Raw genomic sequence first — 20,115 nt, 5'->3', positions numbered from 1 at the left:
TTGTTCAAGCAGGGATCTGCATGACCATCTAAGACGTCCAGTACAGGACGGTAAGGTGTGACTGATGAGACAGAGGAAGTGGCGTCTGTCATACCCACAGCCTCTAAACATCAGGAGTGCCAGTAACAAGGGCTTTCACCCCGCATCCACCCTTTCCCTGGAGGAACAGGGGACCCACTTATCCTCAGGGCTTCCATTATGTCTGCCTCACAGTAAAGATCAATCAGCGTAACACGTTGCATGTTTATACTGTTTTTAATGCTCCAAAGCTCTGTACAAAAAACAAAAACAAAAAAAAACATAAAGTATTCCTCACAACATCCCTGTGAGGTAGGTAGGCAAGTATTATTCTCCCATTTTACAGATGGGGAAACTGAGGCAGGGAGGTACAGTGATCCGCCAGTGGTCCCAGCATATCTCCCAGTCAGTGCCAAGCATGAGAGTGTGAAGGGGCCCCCTCTGGCCTCTGACTCCATGGCTACTTCTCTGAAAATAACAGACACGCAGAAAACAGACACCAGCAAACCTGAGAGGCCGTGAACAGACATACAGCAGCTCGCAAAATAAGTCGGCGAAGAGGGTCACTACTTCCCCTGGCTGGAAACAATTTTGGCCTCTTTGAGTATCATAGCTAACAGCTGACAGGTCCTTCCATCTTCCTGCTGAAGGACAGGAGCCCGGGGACTCATCCCTGTCCCCAGAGTCAGACAGGTAACCAGGCTCCCAGGTGTGCAACCGCTGTATGTGGCAAACTGCAATCCCAGCCAGGACTCACCAAACAGCCCTCCATGCACACCTTCTTCCTGTGTGAACAATACCGCTCATAACTCAGCCGGGTCCGAGGGAGCAGCTCGGGGATCCTGGCAAGGGTGGGCCTGGAATCTGAGGCCCGACAAGCCACCACAGGCCTGTCCCACCCTCCACCGTCCACGAGTCTCTCCCAAGAGTCAGCTTTGATCCCCCTCCTCACTCCCTCACTGGCCTCCACAGGCTCTTTCCCCACACTGGGAAGATCTCCCTGATGTTTCCAACTCCCCGGAACTTCTACCTCTGCCAGCCTAGAGAAGGAAGGGGGGAAAGGAAGACAAGAGAGATGAAGCCATCCTCCTTGTCTTCCGGGCTGGCAATACTCATGAGCCAGGAGGAGCTGGGCAGAGCTGCCTTTAACATGGACCTGCCCAGTTCATCCCCCTCGCCTACCTCAGGCAGCTGCTTAGGCTGAAAGACTGAGAAGCAAGAGCAAGCCAGCCGGAGGAAGGAAGTGAAAAAGCAAACATGGCCAGCCTGCTGCCCACCTAGGCAGTCTGATGACCAACTGTGAGAAGAAGACAGCGGTGGTGACTGGCTGTGTGGGGAACGCGCTCCCTGCTGGTCTGTGAGGTACACATGCTGGGCCTCGCCAGAGGCCATTACACACCCCAAGGGTTTACAGAGAATGGCTGTGCCATCTATACACCCAACAAAAACCTCCTTCTGAAGGCTCTCAGCCCCTTAATCTATCTCTCCAGGAAGCTGGCAAGTGTTCATCTGAAGCAGTGAGAACCTCAGGCCCCCAGTCTGCCTGGCAAGGAGCAAGACGGTTGGCCTACAGGAAGGCCCCAGCGTCACAGGGCTCTGGGTCTCGGCTCTGCTCCTGCCAGCGGTGGCGGAGCCTCGACAGGGGCTGGTCCTCTGTGCTTTCCAGCTCGGGGAAGCCCAGCTGGTTGAGGATCTCGTAGATGCCAGCTTTGGTTGCCACCTGGAGAGGGCAGAGATGGGGCAGAACTTCAGGGGAGTGAGGCATCGACACGTCTACTTTCCTCATACCAGCCTCCCCTTGCTGAGCTCTGAGGCACCTGAGTCTGGGGCCCAGAGCTGCCCTCAGCCAGTTCAGCGGTTACCACAAGTCTGCACATCCATCTCTAACCACCTTATTAAGAGGATCACTGGCAGTCTTCTCTCCTGGGACTGCATGGAGCAGCCTGTGCAAGTACATGTGGCATGCCTGGGAGACCTCGGCAGCACTGGCCTGGCCATTCCAGCAAACCACATCTGGTCAGGGCGGCTGCAGAAGCAGTGTGGATGCTCGAGCAGACAGCCGCCCTTCCCTTTAGCCCAGGCAGCTTGGCTTTCTCTGTGCTGAACACTTAACATAGAGGACTGACATTTAGCCCCAGACTCCAACCATCTCCTACATCTTCTTGGGGACAATTCCACCTGGAGTAAAGAGATGATGCTCTTGCTGTCCCCAGGTACCCTCGCCCCAGCTCTGTCCTTCCAGAAGAGGGACTGAAGTTGCCTGGGTCAGAGTCACGCTCCTGCCTAAACCACCAGCAGCTCTCCCTCAACATCCTTCCGCATCAAGTCCTAGAAGCAGCTGGGGAGCGGAAGAAGTATGTCCTGGCCCTCGGTTTCTCTGTCTAAGCAGAACTCAAGCAGAGAGTGTCTTTGTCCCCAGGCTGGGGATGCAGCTGCTGGTAGAGCGCTTGCTTGGCAAGCATAAAGCCCTTGGATTTGAGCCCCAGCAATGCATAAACCAACTTGGATGGTGGTAAAGCCCTGTAATGCCAGGAAGGTGGAGGTAGCAAGGTCAGAAGTTCAAGGTCATCCTCAGTCACACAGTGAGTTTAGAGCCAGCCTGGGCTACATGAGACTCCCCACCTACATTCTACTCCAGGGCTCAAAGAGGGAAGCCAAGCTTGGGCCTGCTCACCAAGCTGCTCAACATGGCCCTCATCATCTTCTGACTCAACACTCACCCTCCAGTGCAGAGATTCATTTTGCGTGTCTCCCACAGGACACCTGAGACCAGCCCCAAGACGCATCCCAGGCAGCCCGCATCCCCACATCGCTGGCTATTCCCTGGGATTCTGAACACGCTTCCATCCCACCCTGAGCCCCTGCCCCCGTCCTGTACCCACTCTGACTGAGTTCCTGGTTGCTGCCCTCCACCCACTCGCATCCTGGGAGCTGTGAACTCGAATCCAGATTAGGATGCGGCCGCTGGATGGTGGGGTGAACAGGGCTAGCTTCCTGGCTGAGCGGTAATTATAGGCTGCTTTCCTCTCTCTTTCGGCCAGCACGTGCCAGGTGGGTTTGGAAGTCAAAGCAAAGAGGGATCAATCTCAGGGAACTCAGGAAGGGAGGAGCCAATGACCATCTCCCGTGACAACCGTAAGGAAGTCTCTGAACCTCTGCAAGACCCCTCTGACCTGAAGCCCACCTGAGTCTTGCCAGGTCTGTTTTTTTGTTTTTCGAGACAGGGTTTCTCTATAGCTTTGGAGCCTGTCCTGGAACTAGCTCTTGTAGACCAGGCTGGCCTCGAACTCACAGAGTTCCGCCTGCCTCTGCCTCCCGAGTGCTGGGATTAAAGACCTGCACCACCACCGCCCAGCTATTGTTACTATGCTAGTGCTGAGGACAGCTGACTTACAAGAAAGGTCACCTTATCCAAGGTCATGGGTGGAAGGAGACAGGATCAGGACTGACAGCCTTACCCTTGGACTTTATAGGGTATAGATGGAAGTTGAACAGAACAATGAACCAAAGTGTTCAGGCATCCAGGAGTATTGGCCATGAGATACACAGAGCAAGCTCCCAGCTGGCAGGCTGCCCTTCTCATCCCCATCTCTCCCTCCTCCATCCATTCATCGACTCAGTAGTCACACTTACCGGCTGTCTGCATGGTGAAGACACCGGGTAAGGGACACAACCGCTGAGTGGGACACAATCTCCCAGGAGAGTAAGACCCTCCCCGTTCCATGGGGGGAGCTTGTCACTGGAGTCCTTACAGAGCATACTCAGGGACCAGGGGAGGGATACAGCCCGCCTTACCCACCACCCCCAGGCAGGCCTGTCAGCTTCAGCGTCCTCTCTCACCTCCCGCATCCAGGTGCTGAAGGGCCTCTGCCAGGAGCTGGCCTTCTCCAGGCGGAGGTAGGCGTTAAAGAGAATCAGGTAGATGTACCGCTCCAGGTACTGCAGGCTCCGCAACTGCAGCCTCCGAGCCTCCTGCGCCTCTTTGGTGGCCTTCGCCTGCAGGACAAGGAGGATGGTGTCAGCAAGGAGACCTATTGTCTGATGCATCTCCATGCTCACACACTGCCTGAGCACCAAGCAGAGTGGCTTCAGTGTCAGGGCCTGGGGTGCTGCCTGGCTTGGCTGTAGAGGAGTCCCATGGGGGACCAATTCCTGGTGGGGGGGGGGGCAGTGTCTTGAACCCATTTCCTACTGAGAAGGACTGTACTTCCTCCCTGAAGATCATGCTGCTCCAAAGTCAGGTTGTCTGCTGGAAAGCTGGGGACATCTAAGGTACAGAGGGTGAGATGCCCAGCCTGGAGTCCCCTAGAAGGACCCTGTTGCCGACTCCTGTCAACATGGTTCCCAGTCTCCCAGGTCTGGCTCCTCTCTCCCAGTCCCCTAGCATCCCCGTGGAGGCACACAGGGCTCTGATTATGACCTGGCAGGGGGCCAATGGCAGAGAGCTCTGCCGCGGCCTCTAGCCCCAGGTGGGTAGAGCGCGGGACCTCTCACTTTAGCAAGCTCCTGTCAGGCGCTGTCTCTGGAAATGGTACCAGGTCACAGGCTGGAGAAAAGGAGACGGCAGAGCTGATGGATGGGAAGTTCCCTAGGGAAGATGGGAGTCTGGATGGGCAGTGAGGACCCTCATGGGCCTGACAGTGAGAATGTGCACCAATGGGGACAGGGACAAGGTAAGGGACAGTGATAAATCTGTGTGGGAGATGTGGCCTGCTAGCTTGGGAGGAGAGAGAATGCCACCAGTGTCATGTAGGACATTAATTAATCCTACCCATGGGGTTCACAGCCTCACTGCTCATGAGAACCACATGGAACCTTAAAATGCAAGCACCTGGGGTTCATCCCAGATCGGCCAATGAGGGTCTCAGAGAGGTGGGGTGTGAGCACCATGCCATTCAGCACCGGAAGTCACTGACGGTTGGCTAGTGCCAGTAGCCTGTTGGAGGAAGACACTGTGGAAGACACATGCTCAAGAGAAAGAGGACATTAAAAAGGGAACGCTTTCAAGGCTCTCCTCAGCGGGGAAACACGCCAGGGACACTCATAAGATCTGGGACACACAGTCAGCCTCGCCCCTGTAGGGTGGTCTGTCCCCATATCCCAGTCTGCCCACACAGCTATGGGAAGGAGTCCCAGAGGGAGAAGGCCACCCAGACCCGTACTATCCGATCCTCACATCCTGGGGCCTCCACCCAGGCCTACTGCAGCTCTCTGATCCAGGGGGAATAATGTGTGGCACGGAATGTCCTTCAAGTGACAGCGTTATCTGTGGGCGGGCACAGCCAGCCCCAAGGGGCCAGGGAAGGCTTCTCTCCCAACAGCTGGGCTGCAGATGGAAGCCCTTCCATGAACACACACAGTGCCGGCCTACATACTCTGGGAAAACTCCAGGGTCGCCCCCACGCCAGACGCGACCCAGCCCAGCACCCTAAAACTCACAGCTGGAGAGGGCCTGCTTTGGGAACATACGAGGGGAGGTAACTGGCAAAGCCGGAGACCCTGGGGAGGGAAGCAAGGGAGAAAGTGGTACCAGAAAGGGCTTGAGGTCAGGGACAGTGCCCTGGATCCCTGGAAGACAGCGAGGCTCATCCCATGGTTGCAGTCTGACTAAACAGGTCTGAAGCCACAAAGGTGAATCCACCTGCCCTGCCCCCTGGGAGGCTCCAGTGGCTACAAAGTAGCTTAGTGGCTGTGTCACGAAAGAAGGGGGAAGGGCAATAAGAGGAAAGTGACCCATAGTGTGTGAGGAAGAAGAGGCAGGAGGCAGCAGGGAGACAAGCTGGGATCAGGAGGGAGGTGTGGCCTCAGCGTAGAAAAGGAGGCAGCTTGGACAGTCGGGTTAGCAACAGGGGAAGACAGGTGAGTTAGTTTTGATCATTGCCAACTCGACACAACGTAGGATCACCTGGAAATAGCCTCAGTGAGGAGCTGTCTAGATTAGGTTGGCCTGTGGGCATGCCCATGAGAACATTTCTTAATTGAGTTAGCTGAGGTGGGATAACTCTGAATGTTGGCAATACTGTATCATGGGCTAGGCCCTGAGATGAGTGACGGGGAGAGAGAGCTGGCCAAGCAATGCAATGCATTAACTCAATGCTCACTGCTCTTGACTGTCAGTGTGATAGGTGTGATGGCTGGTACCAGCTGCTTCAGACCTCACAGTGGAGGACTGCATCCTGGAACTGAAAGCCAATCAGAGCCTTTCCCCCTTAAGTGCCTTTGTCAGGGGGTTCTTATCACAGAAGAAGGAAGAGAAGCTAGATGTGGGCTCAGAGCTCGGCAGAAGACAAGACCAAGGGCCAGAGCAGCTGCGGCAGAACACATAGGGCAGGAAGCAGGTCACATACTATTTTAAGGATTGACATCGTGTGCTCCAAAAAAACATCAATTTTGCTTATAGGCAGTGGATGTTAGGGAAAAGGAAAAAAAATAGTTTACTTAAATGAGAAGCACGTGGCCAACACAGTGGCATTGTCTGGTGAGCTGGTGCACACTGCATGGGTCAGGTAGCCCCATCCCTCAGTCTGCCTCTCCTCTGGACCCTGGAGTGTGTTCAGGAGGACAGGAGTCACCCACAGTGCTCTTTGGAAAAGCCATTTTAAACTGCTTCCAACCGAGGCTCAGGAGAAATGTCCCACCTCACCTGGCACGGCCACACCATACCAGCACTGTCCCAAGACACCGGCAAGAATGAGGTCTGAGGTACGTCTGGCGAAGGGCAAAGGACATCGTTCTCCTTACCACCAAGGGTAGAATTATCTCTAAATCCAGACACTGTGTGAAGATGCTGCCTGACACCCCCAGAGGTTCCCATGGACACATCCTGCCTCTGGCCACAGGGCTGTGATTTGAGACAACAGTCCATCTGCCTGTCACAGCCCAGTTTCCTTAAAGGCAGTCCATGCTGGCCCAGTTCCAGGAGCGGGCACCCGGCCACCTCCAGTGCATAAAAGTAGCCGAGCTGTTTTTAAATGGTCTGGCAGGCCAGGCTGTCATTAGCTTCCATGAACCTGGACAAAGGCTTCCTGGACCCTTTGGGACTGAAACCTAAAATAAAAGGAGCCCGGGAGAAACACCAGGGGTGCGGGGACCACAGGCTTCACCTCTGACCTGTCACCTCTGACCTGTCTGGCATGGATGTAGGTCTCCTCTGTCAGTATGGCTGTCTGGAAGCTCTTTGCTGGGTCACCAGGATTAAATGTGAGGCTGACCTCTGTGCCTTCACCCACTCTGTTCCTTCTGTCTGCATTGCCCTTCCTCTCTACCTAGCCTAGCCATAGTCAACTTGTCCCCCAGGCTCAGGACAAGTCCCTCTCCACAGCCTGCTCTGAGCAGTCCAGGCTCTACAGCCTCCCTTTTCCCGGCCTCCTTGCTCTCAGGCCAAACCAATTCATTAAGGCAGGGTTTCTAATTGCTTCATGGAGATGGGACTAAGAAGCCTAGGGTGGGCGGCGGTTGCCAACAGTTTTCGATCTCTCTGTCCCTACTCCAAAAGGTCTGCATTAGAGCCTGGGATGCAGCAAGCCTCTGACTGGTCAGTGAGTACCCTCCCCGAAGTCTCCTCCTGAGGCTTCCAGTAGCTTTAAGAATCTAGATTCTATAATGAAAAAGTGAATAGATGTATTGTATTATAATGTGCCTTTAAGCCAGAGGAAGTTTGTCTCTGAAGAGCAAAATATCAGCAAGACAAAAACTTGAAACTTATAGTTTGATGAACCAAAGTTCAGCTAAAACTTCAGTTCACAGTGGTGTCTCCAAACACAAGACTTCTTGGGATCTCCAGTTCCATAAAATACTTGACCACTTCATTTCCCGCAACTTCAGTTTCTTCCTGTATTTGAAAATGTAGTAAATTAAAACACATAAGAGTCCCCAGTTCTGGAAGCAGGGGACAGTTCACTAAAGAGCTGGCTCTACTAGATTCCATTAAAGACTCTGAGACTAAAAGATATTAAATGTATTCTTACTCTCAAAGGTAAAATAAACAATTCACCTGCGATTCAAAGTAAGAAATTCATTTTATATTATACATCATACTCCATGAGCACAAAACATATTCAGACTCCCATAAATCAACATTTATTCTTGCCATATATAATTCACTATTGTTTCTATTTTATCTTAACCTCTACCAACTGTCGTTTAATGTTGAATGTCATTAATAAAATTATTTATGACACTAAAAAAAAAAGAATCTAGATTCTAGAAAGAAGTTGGAACACCCACTCCCCCAACACACACACCCACATATGCCCTCAGATGCCTGGACAATATTTCAATGGGTATCTGTCAGGTACCCCAACTCATCACCCATGTCCTCCTGAAATCACTCACCCCCACAAGTTGGCCATCTTAGTGGCAATTGCCTCCTTCCAGGGACAGGAGCTAAACTCTGGCTGCACAGCCAATTCTCCCTTCCTTGATTTGCATCTCAACCAGGAAATCCCACTGGCTCCCCTTCAACACACTTCCAGAGGCTGCCCTCCCATTGTCAACTGCTCCCAGCCACTCTATCCCAGTGACAGTCCCTTCCTGGCCCACCTCCATGTCCCAGGACCCTTTCCATCACTGGAGAAGAATGGCTTGTCCTGGAAGACCATCCCAGTAGACTAAGAGCCAGAAGGGACGTGAACAGACAGCTTTTCCTATTTAGGCAAATATTTATTCCACCTGCCATCTACCGCCCACTCACCGGACACTGCAGAGCCCTGCTGTGCCCGGCAGGGTCCTGGGAGCTGGGCTGTAGAATGAACTGAGCACTCCCCAGAGAGTGAGAGCTACAAGCAGAGACAGCACAGGGGCAGGTCCCAGGGAGACGATGTCAGGGCTAGATGCTGGAGTTGACCCTAGGACCTCTAAGTCCAGTGGTACACAAATACCGTGCCAGGCACAGCACGGAGGTCCCTTGTAGGGCCGAAAAGTTTCCAGCCCAGTCAGCAACCATGGGAAGGAAGGGAAATGAGGGTCGGCTGCCGACAGGGGCCCTAGAGACACAACGGAAACACACTCATGAACACACAAATGCTCACACTCACGTACAAGTGCACGCAAGCTCTATCCGGCTGCACCAGTTTCACTGGCTCTATTCTGAGCTGGCCGTGAAGAGCCTTAGGAAGCAGCCCTTCCTCCTGTCATGGCGCTCATGACATTCTGAGGCTACTCTAATTACAGGGCGGGGCCCTAGAGACTCATTACCTACTGAAATGAGGTCTCCAGGGACAGTGAGGCTCTTAGAGAGGCTTAGAGCGGCTGAGACCCATCAGGCTCAGTGCCTGAGCATGAACCATCTCACTTTCTGTTTTTCTTAGGAAATGACTTTAGTCCTTGGGGCACTGAGCTGATCTCTTCGCCTCCTGGCAGCTCCTGTTTGCTAGGTCTATTCTACATAACCAAGACAGCACACGGCACACGCAGAAGCAGCCATGGCTTCCTCTATAACCCTTCCTCTTTCTGATACCATGAAATTGTCCCCTGGGTCCTGAATGCCATCATGGAGGAAAAGGAGGCTAGGACAAAGTAGAAGATAAAGTTCTGGACCCGCTTCCAGTCAGGTACAAATCCTCCTCAGGCCTCAGTTTCTTCTTCAGTAAAATGGGTCTAATAAAACCTTCCCTGACTTCCTTACCTCTCTGAGGACGGGAATGGCCAAGTGCTGAGTTCTCAGGGAACTCAGACAAAGCAGTTTGGTCTCTTTACAGCATCCTTCAGAGAGCAAAGGGCAGCTGCAGCCACCTCTACCTCAGCTTTTTCTCAGACTCTTCCCAGATGGAAGGCAGAAGGCACGGTAGACTGTTTAAAAACACAACAGTAAGAATGACTGCAGCACTGGGTGGTGGTGACGCACGCCTTTAATCCCAGCACTGGGGAGGCAAAGGCAGGCGGATCTCTGTGAGTTCGAGGCCAACATGGTCTACAGAGCTAGTTCCAAGACAGCTAGAGCTACACAGAAAAATTCTGTCTCATAAAACAAAAAGAAAGAAAAGAAGGAGGAAGAAGAAGAGGAAGAAGAAGGAGGAGGAAGAAGAGGAAGAGGATGAGGAGGAGAAGGAGGAGGAGGAGACGACTGAAACCAGCCAAGGCAAATGCTTGCTGGAATTAATGCTTCTAGCAGGGCTTCCTCTAGAGCCTGACCTTGGTTTCTGTCAGAAATATTTTTCCCTCCCCAAGTCCAAAAGGAAAAAACAGATTCACAGGTGGGTCAACCTGTGGGAGGTGGCCACGCTGGAAAACCTCAGTAGGGCCTGGACTTCTCATACTGATCCCAGCTGCCTCATCTCCACCCAACCTCATGAAGTGGCTCATCTCAAGAGACCTTATTTCCTTTCTTTTTCCATGTGAAGCATTATATATATATATATATATATTTGTGTGTATGTGTGTACAGAGGTCAGAAGACAACTGGAGGGAATCTGTCATCTCCTTCCTAGATGGAGGTCCAGGGAATCAAACTCGGGCTATCACTCACACACACACACACACACACACATCCAGGTACTCAAACCTGGGCTAACACACACACACACACACACACACAGCCTCACAGTTACTCTGGAAAACAGAGGTGTTGCTGTGAACTGTGCCTCCAAGGCCAGGATACTGAGGCAGGTGGAGGCAGAGAAAGGCAAGACTTTCCCAGAAGGCCTCAGGTGCTCCCACCTGGCATATACCGCACAACATCAGCCACAATGGTATGAAGGGCCCTCGGTCATCACCACAAACTGCCCACGGGCAGAGACAGGCAAGTGTGTGCCTCTTTTCATCTTGCACACAGCCTGGCACAGGCTTCCTTTTTGGTCTGACTCAGAGTCCGCAAAGGACAGGTAAGTGAGTACACATCAGGTGAGCCTAGCCTCAGATGCGCGAATACAACCCCGGTGGTTACTCAAAGCCTACACAAGCCCACCTGTGAAGAAAGGCGAGCAAGACTGAACAAAGACCAGAATGAGGGAGCTGGAGCCATGGTTCAGCGGTCAAGAGCACTAGCTGCTCTTCCAGAAGATCCAGGTTCAATTCCCAGCACCCACGTGGCAGCTCACCACTGTCTGTAACTCCAGTTCCAGGGGATCTGGCACCCTCACACAGACATACATGCAGGCAAGACACCAGTGCAGATAAAATAAAAATAAATAAATTAGAGAGAGAGAGAGAGAGAGAGAGATCACTGCAGCTCAGTAAACAAGGGGAGCCCCTCTGCACCTCCAGGCCGTTTTGGACATGCTGTAATCTATCATGCCACCTCTAACAAGAGACTGCACACAGGCTTCCTAGCTGTTCAAGCTCATATCACACATGGAGGTTCACACATAGAATGTTTCTTCCTGCTCCATGAGAGAGCAGGGACCTCCCATTTCCCCACTTCTCCAGGGCGGTGGAGTCACTTTATTGCCAAAAGCAGCACCGATGCCAAATACCAGCCATGTGTTCCTAACGGCTTCTGATTACCGCGTAAGTCAACTGCTGAAGCAGGCAGGGGGCTGGGAAAGACGGGCTCTGGAGGGCGAGGGGCAGAAGCCAAGTTACCACATGCTGTTGGGAGCGTCATACTCTCAAGGCTGGGTTCTGCTGGGAGGACTTGAGAACGGAGAGAAAACGTCCAGGGAGAATTTGAAATGGAGAGAATGCTGACCAGGACATTCCCAGGCGGTGAGGCTGACGGAGGGGGCACGTCCCAGATGGAGCCTGGGCCCATTTCCATCCACAGCTGAGCAGCATCCCCCACCCCCACCCCACATGGCCCACTGGATCCAGCAGAGGCCAGCTGAGGACCTCCGGTTTGAAACCAGAGGGCAGGGGCTTAACTGAACCCCTATATACTGAAGGAAAGACCCGACTGCCAGTTTCTAGGAGATAATCCATGGGGTGAATTGGGGAAGAAACTGCCCCCCCCCCATTTTAGAGCCTCAGCAAGCCTCCCCCACAGCCATGGAGACAGCCTGGGCTCAAAGGCAGTGTAGTGTAAGGAGAGCACGAGACTGGAGTACAGACCTTTGCCTCCCATCCCTGCTCTGCCACTAACTCACATAGGACCTGTGTGGCCCATGACTGTAAGCTGAGGGTGTTCTGAAACTAGGAGGAACATTACAGGACACTGGTCCGAAGACGCATGCTCAGGGTCCTCCCCTCTGCTGAGCACGTTCGAGGATCCAGCCCAGCCCTATGTGTGTAGCCCCTGAGGACTTCCAAACACTGCCCCTTAAAGGAGCACAGCTCCAGCCTGGCAGCTGGGGACATGAGCGGTGAGAGGCAGAGCACAGCTCCTTCCAGCATCTACATCCCCGTCTTCCGCCTGTCGCCCAGAAGGAGCTTCCGGCTCCTTCACCTCTTCACAGAACTGGCTCTATGCGTATCCACTGAGCAGAGCCGACCCCTCCGTCCACTCTGATCACGGGTATCTTCACGGTGCAGAGACAGTGGGACGTTTCACACACAGCTCAGAGAGACAACGCAGAAACCCTCCTCCCTCGAGCATGTGTAGAACTGGCCAAAGCCCCCGAGCATGTGTAGATCTAGTCTTCTGCGCGAAGCATCTAAACCATCTCAGGGGCAGCTCAGCCCACCGTGATCTCAGGCAGAACACAAGCCCAAGCCTTTCCAGAACGAGACATGCAGAGGACCTGGAGGAAGGACTGCCCTTCTTGCTAACAGAGGGAACGTGGGAGTCTCCAAAGGCTGCCATCCTCAAACCTCAGGGCCACGAGAAATCAGAGCAGACAGACTTTCTACTTCCTGGTCACTAGAGAGCCCTTTTGTTAGAAAATGCCAACAGTTCAGATGACAGTTGAGGTTTAAACCTTCTGTTTCTTCATTTCTTTAAAGCTCTATTTTTTACTTGCCTGTGTGTCGGAGGGGGGAGGGGCTATGCCATATGTGTGGGTACCACAGAGGACAGAAGGGGATACCAGATCCCCTGGCTCTCCTTACACTTTATAATGTCACAAAGGGCTCTGTGGATGATTGTGGTGTGAGAGCAGAGTCAAAGCCAGTCTGGGGTTGACCCCCCCACAGTCATAAACACACATACACACAGTCATAAACACACACATACACACACACACACACACACACACACACACACACACACACAGAGTCATACTGTCAAGACAAAGGAGAGCACATGCCAGGGCTTGCACATGTGGCTTCTCTGGGAAAGCATCTGTACGGCAAGCACCAAACCCTAGGTTCCATCTCCAGTACTGCATAAAGAAGAAGCAACCGTGTACACCCCAATACTAGGGAAGTAGAGACAGGAGGGTCAGAACTTCAAGGTCATTCTCAGACACGTATGGAACTCGATGCCAGCCCAGAATAAGGAAAACTCTGTCTCAAAATGAAAGAAAAAGCCAGGTGCTCATGCCTTTAATCCCAGCACTCAAGAGGTAGAGGCAGGTGGATCTCTGTGAGTTCAAGGCCAAGCTGGTCTACATAGTGAGTTCCAAGCCAGCCAGAGCTTCATAATGAAACTCTGTCAGAGAGAGAGAGAGAGAGAGAGAGAGAGAGAGAGAGAAGGAAAAATATCTATACACAAAAAGTACAATACATCACTCCATTATGATGAGATGTATTACACGTCACTGCCCATAATACATCATTCCATTATTATAAGATGTGTTTAACACACTGATGTCTCTGTAAAAATAAACAAGTAAACTCAGAAAGACTCAACAGAAAATACAGAGCTGTCGTTGGCCGGGGACTGACTGCCAAGACTGTGAGCTTTCCTTCTGTGGCCCTGACCATGCTCTAACTCCCTGTTGCAATGGCAACCACGGACCAGTCTATTCAACCCATGCACCGGGAAGTATGTGAACCACATCTCTGTAAGTTTGGTTACAACAGAGCAAAGCCCTGGTATGGCCCAGGCCCCATGTCGTTCCAATTCCAAGCCATAAGTACTATTGTCTCAGAGCGATGGAACATCCAGAGACTGTGGGACACACCCAGCAGTCTGCAAGGGAGCCTGAGGTACTGAGGCAGGAGACCCCTCAGCTGTCGGCCTTGGCTATGCCCTGGACTCACTCAGGCAAATTTTAAAAGCTAGACTCATACACGGGTCACAAGCAAACCAAGCTGGACTCTAGAAGGAACCTCAACTACCAGAGGCTAAAAGCTCCCCACTCACCTCTGTGGGGCAATATTATACAGGCCACATATTTCTGCATTGTATTGGCGGCCGGCCAGGCCCCCAAGCCACAGTCGCGCCTGAGGTGGTCACGAAGCACTTACAGAACGTGTCCTAGGGGCCGGGAAGATGGATCAGATGGGAAGGTACCCGCATACAAGCGTGAAGTCCTGAGTTTGAAACCCCAGAACCCAAAGAAAGCCACATATAATAGCTCTTGCCTATAATCCCAGCATTTCTACAGCAGGATGGAGGATAGGGACAGGAGAATCCTTCAAAGCGCAGGGCCATCCAGCAAGCAAAAGACCCCACCTCAAAATAAGGTGGAAGGATCCAGAAGGGTGGCTTGGCCAGGAAAAACATTTGCGATATAAGCCTGATGACCCAACTTCAATGCCCAGATCCCACATAAAGGTAGAAGGAGAGAACCTCTGACCCTCACAAGCTCGCCGTGACACACCCCTCTCCATTATACACACACTAAGAGTAAATAAATAAATAACAGGATCTGGGCAAGATGTCTGAGCAGGTAAAGGCAACAACTTGCATGCAATTCCCATGAAACTTAGAAAACAGTTCTCTGTCCTCCACATGTGCATGGCATGTACACACACACACACACACACACACACACACACACACACACACACACACACACACTTTCTTTTGTAGTTCAGAGACAGAGTACCCATAGTGAGGCCCTGGGTTCAACCGGAGGCGATAGAGAGGATTTACCCTAACTTAGCTCCCTGGGGCCACCTTGTGGCCAGACTTGTGAATAACTGCTTCTAGCTTCTGGCCCCTGCAGGGACCCTGGGATGGGGCTCCTGATCCACGGTCTCCTCCCCAAGAGTGGCAAGCAACCTCTTAGTCTGAACTTTTCCCCAGGCTTACCCCACACGCCTAACCTTCCTCCACACAGGGGCTGACCCTCTGACCCAGTCAGGGTCTAACCCCCATGGCCCCAAATCAAGGCTGTTCTGGAGCATTCTGGTCTTGAGCCCCCAGCTTGAGTCTGAACAAGTGGCCAGACAGACCCAGGCAGAAGCTGCCCTGAAATCACCCAGACGTGGCATATGCTGCCACCTCTTGGTACCATGCGGCACTGCACCTACCCAGCTTCCAGGCTGAGAAGCAGGGATCCCTGGCCACGTGACCAACCCAGTTCCTACACTCCCAAATCCATCACCTGCCCAGCCCTCAAGTCCTATGACAGGCAGAGAAGGGGGACCAAGGCAGACTCGAGGGCATATTCTTTCTAAATATTGAAAGCCCCAGATTCACAAATTAAATCTGAACCACTCTAAAGACCCTGCCTTTACTACTTATTGAGTTGTTAAAAAATAATTTGGGAGGACTGGCAATACGGCTCAGAGGGTAAAAGCGACTGCCACCAAGGCTGACCACCTCAATCCTTTCTCCAGGGCCCCACACAGTGGAAGGAGAGAACCAGCTCCTACAAGGCCTCGCCGACCCCCACACTCATGCTGTGGGCACACAAGTAAAATATGTAAAATAAAACAATATTTAACTGAGTAGATTTTAAAAAAAAAAGCTAAATGGGGACCAGACCCATACCCCAGGCAGTGTAGACACACCTGTCCTGGGGTATAGCAGCCACACCATGCGGTATGGAACACTGTCCCTGCCGACTGTCAGTCATATCGCCACCTACCTGCCTGATTCTGCTTGGCCTCCGGGACCCCTGGATCACACACTACAATCGTGTCGCACCCCACAGGGGTCTCAAGTGTTCCTCTTTACTTGGCCCCTCACAGCAGGCTTCTAACATGTATGTTAGCCCAGATCAGGTGGGTGTGGCTTGGGGCTGCTGACATTTGTGTTTCCAGGTCCACACTTCCTTCCAGGAGGTGGGAAAGTGACCAAAAACTGGGGGGTGGGAGGGCCCACTGGACCTGCACCACCAACCTCATCCTCACCCCCACTGGGAGCCTAGCGGGATGGGGCTCACCTGTCTATAGGTGCAGATAATGATCTCCCGAAGGTGGTAGTGCATCGGCGTCATGGTCTCACTGACCGTGTCCAGGGCCGCGTCCACCTCCTTCTTCACATGGTGGCCGTCGGGCAGCAGTTGGACCACCTCCATCACCACCTGGGGCCAGAGGAGGGGTGAGTGGACGGAAAGCCAAGGGGATCCTCAGCCCTGCACCCTCAGACTTGGGGCAGTAAGGGGATGTGGTATCTATCGCTCAGGTCCCACATCCGCATTTTTTTCATTCATAAGCAAGATTCTCTGGGTTGTTCTGAGGGTCTACACATGTACATTTCAATGCATATATTATTGCTGAGTATGTGTGATGCGTGTGAACATATGTGATATGAGTGCACGTGTGTACAGACACATGGACCTGTGCACATATGGAGGCCACTGGAGGATGCTGAGTGTCCTGCTCTCTCCACCTTATTACTTTGAGACAGGATCTCTCACTGAACCTGGGCCTAGGCTGGCTTCCAGTAAGCCCCTTGGAAGCTCTTCTCTCTGCCCCATGCAGTGCTGAGGTTACATGCGCACATAGCCATGCCTGGTTTTTATGTAGGTCTGACTGTTGGAACTCAGGTCCTCATGCTTGTACAATGAGCCCTTGTACCCCCTATTCTTAATGTATGTATCAAAAAGTCTAAGAAGCTTTAAAAAAAATCTAATAAGCCGAATGTATTCATCTTTTTTGTTCATTTCATTGACTTTCTATCCTGAAGAGAACATCAAGGGTCTGGGGAGACAGTTCATCTGGTAAAGAACCTGCTGTTCAAGGCTGAAGACCAGAGTTCTATCCCAAGCACCTACATAAAAGGCCAGGCAGAGTGGCACATGTCTATATCTTTAGCGATAGCAGAGGGAAGGGAGCAGAGACAAGTAAATCCCTGGGGCTCATCAATCAGTCAGTCTAGCTGAACTGGAGAGCCCCAGGCCAGGGAGACCTTGCCTCAAATAATAATAATCAATAATAATAAGTAGTAGTAGTAGTAGTAGCAATAGTAGTAGTAGCCAGTTCATGAGGGATCACACCCAAAGTTTGCAAAAATAATTTTTAAAAGAGGATACCAGGGTAGAGAGGGCTCAGCTGTGAAGAGCTTGTACTGCTCTTGCAGAGGACCTGAGTTTAGTGGCTCAGATGCCCCAGAACAGCCTGCAACTCCAGTTCCAGGGAACCCAGAGCCCTCTTCTGGCCTCTACGAGCACCTGCACTAACATGGACAAACCCTCACAACAGGTACACATAATTAATAATAAAACCTTTTGCCAGGCATAGTAGTGTATAACTGAAGTCCCTGCACTCAGGAGGAAGAAGCAGGCAGATCTCTGAATTCAAGACCAACCTGGTCTACAGAGTGAATTCCAGAACAGCCAGAGCTACATAGTGAGACCCTGCCCAAAACAAACACACAAACAAAAACAAAAAAAAACACTTTTTAAAAAGTGGGTATTAAATACTAAACCTCCAAACTGTCACATCACCCTGCCTATCACAGTCACAGTTTAATGAAACAGACACGAATCCTTAGTCTTTCACAGCACACTAACAGCAAGACTGGGAAAGCCAGGCTCCTACAGCATAAGACACACATGGCACTGACAAGGAGGGTCAGCGAGATGACAGGAGAGCTGGGGAGATGATGGGGAGCCGGAGAGCCAGTGGGAGAGTCGGGGAGATGGTGGGAAAGCTGGGGAGATGATAGGAGAGTTGAGGAGAGAGTGGGAGAACCGGGGAGATGATGGAAGAGCCAGAGAGACAAATGAGAGATGGTGGAAGGGCTAAGGAGACAATTGGAGAGCCAGGAAGACGATGGGAGAGCCAGGGAGACGATAGAAGAGCCAGGGAGATGATGGGAGAGAGCTGGGGAGACAATGCCAGTAATGCCACAGGAAGCACTAATGGTTTGAAATGCTCAGAGTATATCAAAAGCACAGGTAAACCAAGTGGTGGCACACGCCTTTAATCCCAGCACTTGGGAGGCAGAGGCAGGCGGATCTCTGTGAGTTCGAGACCAGCCTGGTCTACAAGAGCTAGTCTCCTGAGCCTCCTGCCTCTACCACTCAAATGTTGGATTACAGGCATGAGCCACCACTCCCACCCAGGATATGCAATGCTGGGCTTAAGCCCAGGACTTCGTACATGCTCTACAAGCACTCTGTCTTATTTATTGCAGTGGTAAGGATCCAGTCCAGGGCCTTGAACATGCCCGGCAAACTCTTCACCACTGAGCTACACTTACTTATTTGAAACAAGGTTTCACTGTGTGTAGCCCTAGCTGACCTGAAAGTTGCTATGTAGACTAGACAGGCCTGGAACTTGGTTTCTGTTAGTATATAAGAATCTAAACACTTACCATAAAAGAAAGAAGTTGTCTAAAGAGGAGCACGTCCAAAGGCCTGGAGGCACTAGTGATTGGCAGTCTGGACCTCTCTCAAGCAGAGTTCAAGACAGCAGGACTGCCAGCAGGACAAGTGGCAAGTATGTGGTACAGTTATCAGGTAGACAGGAACTAATATAATGCCAGCCACTCAGCTATAGACCAAGTGTGCAAAACGGTATCACGGTCTGACAAGACACATGGCATGTGACGGGTGCACGGTCTAATACAACACATGGCATGTGGTAGATGCATATGATACACGATGACTGGATCTGAAATGTTAATGGCTGCCCCGCCAGGAGCTCTGAGCTGAAGCAGGGAGGTGGACAGAATAGCTTGCAGCCCTGCATGGGGCCACAGCCACAGCTTAGTCTCAAGAAACGGTGAGGTAATTACCAACAACACCATGAGGAATCCAGTGCCCTGGCCAGGTAGGGAAGGGTCCAGCACCCATCCACTATGGCCATTTGAAGAAGCTCAAGAAACAAACTATTCTGAGCCATAGTCTGTCTGTCTGGGAAGCAGAAAGTCAGCCCCACCCCCACGATGCTGTCAGCAGGAACTAAGACTCCAGTCTGCATAGCACCCCCAGATTCCCAGGGGCCATACCCACCTGAAACTCGCCCTTGGTGAACTTGGCATCAGGCACGCTCACTAGTTCCTCCTCGCCCACCTCAGGGCAGCCCTGAGGGATGACAGAGCTGGATGGAGCACCCCCCTCTTCGACCCCTTCCCCAGACCCAGAATCCCTGCTGGGAGGATCCCAGGACTACATCAGGCATGACCTCTGCCCCTCCAGTCCCCACCCTTGCCTGGGATGATGTCTGACCTCACCCAGAAGGCCACACCTACCCCAATGTGCCAGCAGGTCAGCACGGCCACCACCATGGCAGTCGTGGTCCTGCCCTGGCCACTAAGGCAGCTGAAGACAAAGCCTGTGCCTGGGTCCTTGGTGAGAGCAGCCCGCAGGGCCTCAAGCAGTCGGTCAAAGTCCTGAAGTGACAAGATCACAATCTGAGTCCAGGGGTGTCACCGACTGTCCAGACTTACACTGGTGACCTCCATCCAAGTGGTAACCCCAGTTTTCTGGCCCCATGTGCCCCATCATACACCTAACCTTGTCCATGTCACACACAGCTCACTAGGTTACACACAAGACCACACGTATGTGAAAAGCTGTATTCTTGTGTATGTGCCCATCCCAGGCACCCAGGACTGGGCATATGAGTAGATGCAACACACTTCTGGGACTCTGCCAGTCCTCCACCTGACGGGTCACACACAGGTGTTTTCTGGCCCAGTACCCAGTCGCTCTGCCTGAGAACCAGGTCCTGCCTGAGCTCATTCGAACACTTAGAGAGCAGCCACCAGGGGGCAGCACTCCACCGGCTGAGAGCCCACAGAGAGCTGGGCAAAAGCAACAGCCCTGACACCATCACAGGGACATCCACAGGTCGCATGTGCCAGACACACACAGCCTACAGACGTACCAGCACCTGAAAGACAAACCACACAGATGGCTGCAAACATACATCTGCCACATGAACACCACCTCAGTCACACAGCCGGATTCCACAGGGTTTTCTCCATGAGCACACCCA

At 52.2% G+C, this 20,115-nt stretch overlaps 1 protein-coding gene across 3 annotated transcripts in view; it reads right to left on the bottom strand.

Annotated features, from left to right (window-relative positions):
- Positions 1-236: 236 nt before the first annotated feature.
- The window catches only part of Pald1 (phosphatase domain containing paladin 1), a 59,877-nt gene continuing 39,998 nt past the window's right edge, over positions 237-20,115 (bottom strand). For all 3 annotated transcript variants that reach the window (XM_075980171.1, XM_075980170.1, XM_075980172.1), the window contains exons 16-20: positions 19,367-19,507; positions 19,128-19,199; positions 16,110-16,250; positions 3,859-4,014; positions 237-1,738 (exon numbers count right to left, since the gene is read on the bottom strand). In XM_075980171.1, the coding sequence (XP_075836286.1) occupies positions 1,586-1,738; positions 3,859-4,014; positions 16,110-16,250; positions 19,128-19,199; positions 19,367-19,507 (663 nt within the window). In that variant the 3' untranslated portion in view covers positions 237-1,585. The remainder of the gene's footprint in view (positions 1,739-3,858; positions 4,015-16,109; positions 16,251-19,127; positions 19,200-19,366; positions 19,508-20,115) is intronic.

The sequence above is a fragment of the Microtus pennsylvanicus genome, chromosome 7 (genome assembly GCF_037038515.1).
Source record: "Microtus pennsylvanicus isolate mMicPen1 chromosome 7, mMicPen1.hap1, whole genome shotgun sequence".
NCBI classification, from domain to species: Eukaryota; Metazoa; Chordata; class Mammalia; order Rodentia; family Cricetidae; genus Microtus; species Microtus pennsylvanicus.
This window is presented reverse-complemented; position numbering and strand designations above follow the sequence as displayed.